The 11,898-nt window shown below is 41.0% G+C and overlaps 1 protein-coding gene across 1 annotated transcript; it reads left to right on the top strand.

Annotated features, from left to right (window-relative positions):
* The first annotated feature begins 1,157 nt into the window (after window positions 1-1,157).
* kctd12.1 (potassium channel tetramerisation domain containing 12.1) lies at window positions 1,158-3,023 on the top strand. Its single transcript, XM_058082087.1, has one exon. It carries the CDS (start codon window positions 1,200-1,202, stop codon window positions 2,070-2,072), a length of 873 nt encoding a protein of 290 aa, XP_057938070.1. The 5' UTR covers window positions 1,158-1,199; the 3' UTR covers window positions 2,073-3,023.
* Window positions 3,024-11,898: the final 8,875 nt, after the last annotated feature.

Here is an 11,898-nt window from a genome sequence, read left to right on the forward strand (position 1 = left end):
GGAGGGTTTTAATTATACCTTATTATTGATTCCATGCTCGGATAGTTGAGATAATGATGTCATGGTTCGTTACACACGGGTGCAAAAGTGGACCAAATACACATTGCATAATACTCAACAGGTGTCTACATAATTTGAGGATCGGTTTTAAAGGTCTATATAAAGGCCCAAAAAAGGCCAGCATTGTTAGTCCAGTGAGCGGCATCATGCTACGTCTATCACGTGAACGTCTCCGGGTACTGGGTATGGTGAAGGCCGGTTTGAGCTCCAACTGATAATCGGAAGGCTGCATGAACGCTACAACACGACAGGCTCTGTTGACAACAGGTCGCATCCAGGGCGAGAGAGAGAGTGACAACTCCTAATCAGGATCGCTCCATCCGGTTGCAACACCGGTTTGTGTACAGCAGAAACACCTGGATCAGCAGCCCCACAGTGCGTGGATCCGATTGTTTTGAAATAATTATTAATTGTTAATTATTTGTATTTTTGTTTCTGTATGCCAATATCCTAAACAAATGATTCAAATGAGGAAAATACGATCTCTGACTGTCAGTGAAGTTTGTAAATAACTTTTACAATGATAGGAATAAATAAAGGAGTTAAGTTGAGAAAACAAGAATGTATAAACTAGAAAAAAGAAAGCATGGACAGTGTGGGAGAGAAAATTAATGACAGAATATTACATTATAATCACTTACTAATAGACATTCACAAGGCAGAACTGTCTCTCTTTACAATAAGGTACACAAAAATAAAGTATTGAGTATCGAATATTATGTACCTTATTGTAAAGTGAGACAGACAAGCGTACATACACATACTTCACAGCTTGTTTGTTTCCATGTTACAGTGCTTGAAGTTTAGGTAGAATGTACAGCTGTACCTAATGAAGGTGACTTGCAGTTCTACCATACTTTCGATAGATGTCACTGTTACCCAATTTAAGTTGTCCCTACGTTGATTTTAACTTTCATGTTTTCTTTAAAAGAAGCAACAATTAGTGCACACATACATCTTTGATTGTTTGTACCCCAGCCTAATTTTTTTTTTAGTGCAGGTCGTTAAAGGCTATTACAGTAGTTTAATGGTTAACTGCACTCCCCCCGAGTTCATCCCCGAGAGCCCACGCTTCATAAACCGTGTGCAGCCACTCGTCAGTGTTGCTTGCACTCTCCAGAGCACACGTAGCGGACACGATGGCTCTGGCCGAGGCGTCCAAACGCGATGACTCCCACTTCCCGGACATCATCGAGCTGAACGTCGGAGGTCAGGTGTACGTCACCCGGCTCCAAACTCTCGTGGCTGTGCCGGACTCGCTCCTATGGCACATGTTCAGCCGCAAGACCCCTAAGGAATTGGCAAGGGACACTAAAGGGCGCTTCTTCCTGGATCGAGACGGCTTCTTGTTCCGGTACGTCCTCGATTACCTCCGCGATCTGAACCTGGTCCTACCGGACTACTTCCCGGAGAGGAGCAGACTGCGGAGGGAGGCGGACTTCTTCCAGCTTCGGGAGCTTGCCAAGCGGCTGAGTCCGCATGTCAGCAAGGATAACTCCATCACGGAGGAGATCAGCCAAAGCGACACCGAAGAGAGCGCGCTACTAGGTGGACAGCCGTGCGCCACAGCCGCAGGCGCGGAGGTGGCTTTACGCGCGGGAGGAGTTAGCGGCATTTCGGCTATGCGCTCACCGTCTCTGGACTCCAGGAAGTCGGGCTACATCACCATAGGCTACCGGGGTTCGTACACCATCGGCCGAGACACCCAAACCGATGCCAAATTCAGAAGAGTGGCGCGCATCACCGTGTGTGGGAAGACCTCCCTGGCTAAGGAGGTGTTCGGAGACACCTTGAACGAGAGCCGAGACCCGGACCGTCCACCGGAGAGATACACATCCCGCTATTACCTCAAGTATAACTTCCTGGAGCAGGCCTTTGACAAGCTCACTGAGGTGGGCTTCCACATGGTGGCCTGCAGCTCCACAGGCACCTGTGCCTACACCAGCAATGACCCCAGCGAGGACAAAATCTGGACAAGCTACACCGAATATGTCTTCTGTAGAGAACAGTAGCCAGGAGACCTTTAGGTGTAAATAAGACCCTTTGAAACCGAGAACGGCTTTCCTTATGCCCTTATTGATTACAGTAATTAGAAGACCACCCACAGAAATACATTCGAATGCGTGGTCGTAGACGACTACCATGTATCCCTGTGGGCATCCTCCATATGTATCAGTGTAAACTGTTAACTGTCTTTTGATATATATATATATATGAAATATTGCAAAAATAACTAAGCCCCATTTTCTGCAGCATTCGCTTTTCAATATTTCTAACCACTCACTGTCATTGTATCAGAATAACACATGAACCCAATACTGGGTACATAAATAACTGTACACACAAGTTCTAGTTTCTTTTCCTTATGGAACTTAAAGGGTGCAATGGTCACAGGGGTGTGTAAGGCCATTGTGATGTCATGGCAGTGCAATGCGATAAAGTGGCAATTTTGTGGGCTTAAATAAACTTGTATTAGCTTATCATGCTGCATTTGGAGTTGTTGTTTTTTTTTTAAAGTGTGTGTGTAAGTTCCTCAGTCTTCTGTCTGTCTGTCCATATCCTTTCTCAGTGGAACACAATGATTTATATTATCCTACGTCAACTTTAAATGTCAACACACAAATGTATTTGCGTTGATATGAACAGCACGCTGACCTTCCCTCCATTTTGTTAACACGTGCACAACACTATCGCATATCAACCCCCGATCTTTACAAAACAGCAGGCAATCAAAAGAGGGGGTCACAAAGAACTGAATCAGAACCAAGATCTGCTTATTAAATGGTACAGATGCTTTAAAAAAATGCTACATGACATGCTAATGGTGCAGCTGTGCACACATGGCGTCATTGTTATTTGCAATCATCAAGGGTCCAGCTGCACTCAAATATGAGGCGTCCGGTCAACTGGGGAGATGAGCACAACCATTTTGGACCATGAAACTCATTCACATGAAAAAAACTGATTTGCATCAGAAAGACAGGGATTATTAAGAATGAGTTTTAAAGATAAGAACTACAGGGGTCATATGACATATCCTTGAAGAACCATTGGTTCTGTTCAGAGAGACATAAAAGTTGGTGTAGTATTGGTCATAAGACTGAAAAATGAAAGTATCTTTGATTAAAGGACTATGGCTATTAAAATGATTAAAGGACACACGGCTATTCATTTATTAACAAGATGAGTCAAACACACAAAACAAGACCTCTGGAAACAATCTGGCTTTTGATAGATTTGAAGCCTATCAACTGTAAGATCATTTGACATCAACACATAAAATTGATCATGTTTTTTTTTTGTTTTTTACAACCCTAGCAGGCAGCAACCCCTACTAATTCAAAGAGTCATAAAGCACCAAACCTGCTAACCATGTTTATGCCGTGTGTTGCAACAGCATTCGCCATTTTTTTTTTTGTGTTTGTGGTACCTGAAAATTTGAAATCCATAAAGGACCAGAAGAGGGCGGCTAGCGACAATCATTGTTGTTTCTTATTTTGTCACATTGTCGATACAATTGTGCCGTGGTCATACGCTACATCGTTTTCCACTGTCCTCATCAGCACCGTTTTGACTCCCTAGTACAGACCTCAGGATGCACCTCGGCTTCCTGACTTATTTTAGATCAAAGTGGCTTTCATTAGCACATCAGACAACATCAACAACAAACCAAAGGCCTTATGATTATTCTAATTGAATCCAGCATCCACAAATACGGCCTCGCAACCCGGGGACCATGTAACTTGGACCTTGCTTGTCTTGTCAAAATATAATACAGTAATCCCTTGTTTATGGTGGTTTACTGGTTTGGGACCAAAATAAGTGAATTCCGCTGAAGCAGGATACCTTATTTATTAATCAAATCAAATGTTCATAGTTAGAGCATAGAAAAGCTGTTTCCGATCTTCCGGTTTTATAACATTATTAGAGCAGGGCGGCACGGCGGATGAGTGGTTAGCGTGCAGACCTCACAGCTAGGAGACCAGGGTTCAATTCCACCCTTCACCCTCGGCCATCTCTGTGTGGAGTTTGCATGTTCTCCCCGTGCATGCGTGGGTTTTCTCCGGGTACTCCGGTTTCCTCCCACATTCCAAAAACATGCTAGGTTAATTGGTGACTCCAAATTGTCCATAGGTATGAATGTGAGTGTGAATGGTTGTTTGTCTATATGTGCCCTGTGATTGGCTGGCGACCAGTCCAGGGTGTACCCCGCCTCTCGCCCGAAGACAGCTGGGATAGGCTCCAGCACCCCCCGCGACCCTTGTGAGGAAAAGCGGCAGAAATTGAATGAATGAATGAACATTATTAGAGCCCTCTAGACATGAAATAACAACCCTATAGTCAACCTTTACACTCATATTACCCATAATTGTAGATATAGATATATATAGTTACTAAGACATTTTAGACATAAGTAAGAGTCTTGCTTGTGTTTGTGTTGCTATAAATATGCTATAAATAGGTGAGTGCCAGGCAGACAAGAAATTATGTCGGAGGTTCGTAGACAAATAGATGAGAACTTCGGAAAAAGGTCACAGGCTACGACAGACAGAGTCGGGCGGTTGCAACATGAATTTCAAAGCAAACATCACTCTGGCATTTGGTTTTATGGGAGGGACCGTTTTCTGTGTTTAGCCATGAGAATTACAGGGTGCAGGAGCGTATTCAACAGCAACAACAACGTGAGGCCAGCTTCTCAGTTTGGAACTCAAACCTCAAAAGTGGAACCCTGTAGAGGAGCTGTGGCATATAGGCCTTATGTGACACAGTAGCTAGTTGTCGTGCTTTCTCTTCTTTCGACAGCAAACTCGCTGAGAATGAATCAATAGCCCCTCAGATGGCTATAAAAAATTTCGTGCACAGTCAATAAAGTTTTTATGATAGCGAAAGCTTGACCCTTGAACAGATTATTTCCATTGCCAATATGTTTTATGGAGAAATCAGCATATCCAACCCTGTCGATTACCTTTATTATGCTAATTTCTCATCCCTTTTTACTGAGTTGTAGACTCCTATAGAGCAGCAACACACAATAACATCACAGAAAGCTTTATAGATCTTCCAGAATCTGCACCTAGTCAGCTGTATTTCTTTGGATTTCGCGGTTCCCTCAAAAACGGTCCGTTTTAATGTATTCCACCCACGGCTCTGCCTTCAGGCACGCCCACTCAGCTGTGGTTGGTCAAGGTGTAATGTGTTTTGCATGACTACCAGTGTGTAAAAACACTCGGGGAGAGCCACTAATTGTAGGAAAAGGTCTTTGTGACATCACAAAGGGGAAGTTTTACCACGCCTTTTGTCTTTCAGGGCTAACTTCCAAATGCGTAAACCTCATTATCTAAGACTTTGGCATCGTTTAACACAAGAATACAACATTCTAACTACATTTATAGGTCAGAAAGGTGGAAAAAGCATAGTAGGTCCACTTTAAGCTTCACCGTAATGTAACTATTTATTCTCCACATGATTATTTATTATTTATTATTATACGGGAGTCAGGCAACGACATTTCGTTGGCAATTTCACTGCTGTGTTATTGTGCAATGACAATAAAGAAAGTCTATCTAAAGAAAAAATAAAATAAAAAAAATAAAAAAAAATATATATAGAAGGATGATAACCCCTTTGTTATGTCTGCAAATAAAGAATAATCAATGACAAGTGTTTTTTTCGGTTTGCATGTTATCATCAGCTTGTAGTAGTTTAAAAACACTGGAGGTGTTTTTATGGAGGCCTGCATGTATTATGCAACCAAGCAGGACCAACTGAATATGCTTAGACATACACCTTGTTTGCATTCGGCATGTTCTTGATCAAGAGAGCATCCTGCAAGGAGATATAGTTTGGAAAAGAAGAAGGTTTCATGGAAAAAGCCCTATAAATACACACACTAAAGGTTTGACATCTGCTCCTCTCTTTTTCCTGACAGATGTCTGCCTCCTCGACTTGTTTACAGGTTACAGCACGATTAGATAACCAGGTCAAAACCCATGTTAGTAGTGACTGTTCCAAGGCTGTAATATGTAAGCACATTCATTTTTAAGCTGCACTACACTTCAGCACAAAGGCAGACATTTCTGTGTTTTGTTGATGGAGAAAGCCACCGTTCAACCACAAGCGCTGCACCCTGGAGGCTAAGCTTACTACTCTGCGTGGTCTGGCAAACATCAGTGGAGCTATTTTGATTGCTGCAAAAAAAAAAAACACACACACACACAAAAACATCAGACCAGAGGAGACATTTTCCAACATATATATATATATATATGGAAGGCACTACATATAGCTGCAACTGTAACACCGCAAACCTGAGATGCTACGTAGGTTTTTCTCTTTGTCATCACGCATCATGCTACAAATATACTAAAGCTAACGTTTAATAACATACAATTCTGTCAAAACTTAAATAAAATATGCCTCTATGGAAAAACATCAACATTCATTCATTTTCTACCGCTTTTCCTCACGAGGGTCGTGGGGGGTGCTGGAGCCTATTCGTGCGAGAGGCGGGGAACACCCTGGACTGGTCGCCAGCCAATCACAAGGCACATATAGACAAACAACCATTCACACTCACATTCATACCTATGGACAATTTGGAGTCGGCAATTAACCTAGCATGTTTTTGGAATGTGGGAGGAAACCGGAGTACCTGGAGAAAACCCATGCATGCACGGGGAGAACATGCAAACTCCACACAGAGATAGCTGAGGGTGGAATTGAACCCTGGGGTCTGCGTGCTAACCACTCGTCCGCCGTGCCGCCCAGTCAAAGATTTGTTACATTAATCCTCTGTATACTGAAGTTAATTGGTTCTCTGATTAATTTCTATATCGCTTATCTTCACGAGGGTCGCTGCATGCTAGAACTTATCCCAGCTGTCTTCGAGCGAGAGGCGGGGTACACCCTGGACTGGTCGCCAGCCAATCACAGGGCACATATAGACAAACAACCATTCACACTCACATTCATACCTATGGACAATTTGGAGTTGCCAATTAACCTAGCATGTTTTTGGAATGTGGGAAGAAACCGGAGTACCCGGAAAAAACCCACGCATGCATGGGGAGAACATGCAAACTGCACACAGAGATGCCTGAGGGGGGAATCGAACCTAGGTCTCCTAGTCGTGTGGCCACTTGTTTTTTTGTTGTTGTTGTTTTTTTGTAATTAGAGCATAGACAACCTGTTTACAGTTTTTGTCTTATTTACAGATCAATAGGGTGTTTCCTTTACATTCTTTGGGGGAAACAGGTTCACAGTCCTAATATTGATTGTGTACTACTGTTGAGGATGCATTGTCGTTTTTTTATAAACGTAACTGATCAGTCCAATGTGCATTGCAGTGTTATTTAAGAGCGCTCTTAATTCTGAGACCCGCGTTGAACTCCGCTAAAAGCCTCAATGACTTAACGCGTCAGATTCACCTCAGATGACCTCTGAATACACTCACAAAGGCCATTAAACCTCCCACCTGGTGAACACCACAGCCAGCTTTACTTATCATATTGCAGGGCCAATACGAGCATATTAGACTGCATGCATGTTCTTATCATCCTTGTAGCAGGTGTTGATGCCTTCAACTGTCCTTCTGCATTGACACCCCTGCTGTGTATGGCTGCACACCAGCTGCGCCATCTTGTTTATTACTTATTGTTAAATGGACTCATACACCTCTTAGCGGGTCACTTGTATGAATTGGAAATATCATATTTAGATATGTTCTTACACTACGTCGCAGGGACATTGTGTGTGCATGTAAGTTGTACATATTTGTCTGGATTTAGGAGTGAACCCTCTCACCGATAAACCACCTTGGTTGTTTGTGTTAGGTGCGTGTGAAGCTCCTTTGAGTAACGTCCGTCCACAGCATGAGGCACCATCTGTGTCCTGGAGCCAGCGGCACCGTGCAGGTTGCCAATGCCGAGAGCGAGACAAATATAAGATTGCGGCCTCTAACCTGTGGACCTGTAGACCTCATTGGGTCTTCACAAATATTGAGGATAAAGGATGAACACGTTTGGATTTTCTATTGTTTTTTATGACCATTATTTATTCCAGTAGTACCCATAAAACACCACAAGTGGACAGTATTCCGTGATATACCTTAGGGGTGTTCAAAGAGTGAGCGGTTTCATTATAGAGTACTTACAGTAATTGTCTGTATATCTGTCTATGACATCTATGCCAGCCCAGTACAAGATAATTAGGGATAATATACGTTATTTTCTGATATCAACACTGTGAGCCAGGAGCATTAATTTTACATTACTTCCGATAAGAAAAACTCAAATTTGTTTACACGACTAAAGAGTAAACACATAGCTTTAACTGTTGCATACAAAGTGCCCACAAAGTATGCTGGGTACCCATTTCCTTTTTTCAGACATATGAACTCACAGTGGAGTTGCACTGGGTTTTTCAATGAAATTATGAATTAGCTTAATTAAAAATAATGCGGGCTGCATGGCAGCTGAGTGGGTAGCACGCAGGTCTCACAGCTAGGAGACCCACAGTTTGATTCCACCCTCTCTATGTGGAGTTTGCATGTTCTCCTCGTGCATGCATTGGTTTTCTCCAGGTACTCCGGTTTCCTCCCACATTCCAAAAACATGCTAGGTTAATTGGCGACTCCAAATTGTCCATAGGTATGAATGTGAGTGTGAATGGTTGTTTGTCTATATGTGCCCTGTGATTGGCTGGCGACCAGTCCAGGGTGTACCCCGCCTCTCGCCCGAAGACAGCTGGGATAGGCTCCAGCACCCCCGCAACCCTCGTGAGGAAAAAGCGATAGAAAATGAATGAATGAGTGAAAAATAATGCAGGCTGCATGGCGGCCAAGTGGGTAGCGCGCAGACCTCACAGCTACGAGGACCAGGGTTCGATTCCACCCTTGGCCATCTCTGTGTGAAGTTTGCATGTTCTCCCCGTGCATGCGTGGGTTTTCTCCGGGTACTCCGGTTTTTCTCCCACTTTCCAAAAACATGCTAGGTTAATTGGTGACTCCAAATTGTCCATAGGTATGAATGTGAGTGTGAATGGTTGTTTGTCTATATGTGCCCTGTGATTGGCTAGCGACCAGTCCAGGGTGTACCCCCGCCTCTCGCCCAAAGACAGCTGGGATAGGCTCTATCCTGGGATAGAGCAGGTTACTCTTGTGTGTAAAGTCCACCTCTCATTTCTATTCCTCTCTTTTTGCCCCAACTGTGTTCAACCAATTACTTCCCACCCCTCAAAATTTCCAAGAACTGCCCAAAGAGTACACAGGGGCAAGGAGGAACTAAATCTGCTGCGAAAAAAAAACTATTTTACCGGGGGACTTTTGGGTGAAAACACACAGGAGTATTTCAAAATATTGGGAATAAAGGAGGCAGCACGGTGAATGAGTGGTTAGCTTTTTGGCCAATGCCATGTTTGAATCTCTGCATGGGCATCTCTGTATGTGTGATTTTTTTATTTTTTTTAATTTTTATTAAAATTGCAACCATGTCTTTGAGTGCTATGACTACTCCTACAATCATATTTTTCCCGTTCTTTTTAAATTTAGCACCATCTCCGCAAAAAGTAAATAATATAATAATAATAATTACACCCATGCCACGACATCACTGCCTGACTGAAATTAATTAATTTTCACTTCAGACCGACCGACCCATAAGTGTTACATCTCAGCCCTGAAATGAATGCTTCTTTACATTGGCCAGGAAGTCAATTGGATTTGCGGGGAGTTGATTACCGGCCTCCGCTTCCTCTTATGATTCATCTGTTTTTTTCCCTTATTTTTTCAGTGTTGTCACACATATCTTCTCTTTTCTATGTCATCTTGTGGTCTCGGCATTTCCTCCATGGTGTCTGTCGGGGTCATTCTTTTGCCCTTAGTTAACAGGGTATCTTTTCATCGAGTCTCCTACAGTATGTTCAGCCTTGAAAATATTGATTTTGTGCTCATTCCTAGACTTTGAAATGCAAGAGTTTCATCACGGAGACTGTTCACAACCAAGGGCTGCTCACACACACATTCCTGTGAAAGGAAGTGTGCTCTCATATTCAATATTTTACTTCCTAGACTGTTCTAAAGCACAGCTGTGGAGTCAAAACTTACTTGGCTGCCTCTCATTTAAAGAAATGTTTGTTCTTCTTCTTTCTCTTTGGGCTTTTCCCTTCAGGGGTCGCCACAGAAAATCCATCTCCTTCATCCAACCCTGTCTTCTGACACTAACTACCCTCATGTCCTCATTCACTACATTCATGAACCTCCTTTTTGGTCTTCCTCTACGCCTCCTACCTGGAAGCTCTAAATGCAGCATCCTTCTACCAATATATTCACTATCTCTCCTCTGGATGTCCGAACCATCTCAGTCTGGCCTTTCTGACTTTTTCTGCAAGGCCTCTAACATGTAATGTCTCTCTGATGTACTCCTTCCTGATCCTATCCATCCTGGTCACTCCCAATGAGAACATCAGAACCTTTTAGCATCTTTGTTATTCATTATTGTTTCCTAAAGATTGGTGAGAAGGTTCAGATTGAACAAGTGAAATTGACAAGTACACCTTGTCACATTTTAATTTTTAAATTGAAAAAACTTTGTGTTATCGATGAGAAAGCATATTGTTAATATACAAATTTTCTTCTTCCATTACACTTTTTCTTCTTGTATATTTTCACAATAATATGCTTTAATTGTCATAATATTTTGACAATACTGGTTGTTTTTGTATTTTTGCAATATATATATATATATATATATATATATATATATATATATATATATATATATATATATATATATATATATATATATATATATATATATATATATATATCATAATATAATATTTTATATATATCATGATATATATATATATATATTACTTTATATACACTTTTTCTTCTTGTATATTTTAACAATAATATGCTTTCATTGTCATAATAATTTGACAATACTGGTTGTTTTTGTATTTTTGCAAATATATATATATATATCATAATATAATATTTTATATATATCATGATATAAAATATATATATATATATCATAATATAATATTTTATATATATCATGATATATATATATATATATATATATATATATATATATATATATATATATATACGTATATATATATGCAAAAATACAAAAACAACCAGTATTGTCAAAATATTATGACAATGAAAGCATATTATTGTGAAAATATACAAGAAGAAAAACTGTATATAAAGTAGTATATATATATATATATATACATATATATATACAGTCCCTGACAAAAGTCTTGTCGCTTATCCAAGTTGTAGGAACAACAAATAATAACTTGACTTGTAGTTGCTCAATTGGAATCAGAAATGACTTATATGAAAGGCAAAGCCCTCTAGATTATGCTTTTTATATCAAAATAAAGTTTTGTACCATTCATTGAGTTTTATCATTTAATTAGGACATAAAGGTCAGATTTTGCTTGGACAAAAGTCTTGTCGCATACAAAAAAAATGTAGAAATAATACATATACTTAATTTTGAATACACAAATATGCTACAATAACATCAGAACATAAAGTCATTGTACCTTGGAAAAAAGAATTAATATTGTGTATGGCTTCCATGAGCTTGGAGGACTGCATCCATACGTCTTGGCAATGACTCAAATAACTCATCTGGAATGGCCAAGAAAGCAGTCTTGCAGGACTCCCAGAGTTCATCAGGATCTTCCAAGCCTCCTCCTTCATCTTACCCCAGACATGCTCAATAATGTTCATGTCTGGCGACTGGGCTGGCCAATCCTGGAGCACCTTGACCTTCTTGGCTTTCAGGAACTTGGATGTGGAGGCTGAAGTATGAG

Source organism: Doryrhamphus excisus, chromosome 9 (assembly GCF_030265055.1).
Source record: "Doryrhamphus excisus isolate RoL2022-K1 chromosome 9, RoL_Dexc_1.0, whole genome shotgun sequence".
Classification (NCBI taxonomy): Eukaryota; Metazoa; Chordata; class Actinopteri; order Syngnathiformes; family Syngnathidae; genus Doryrhamphus; species Doryrhamphus excisus.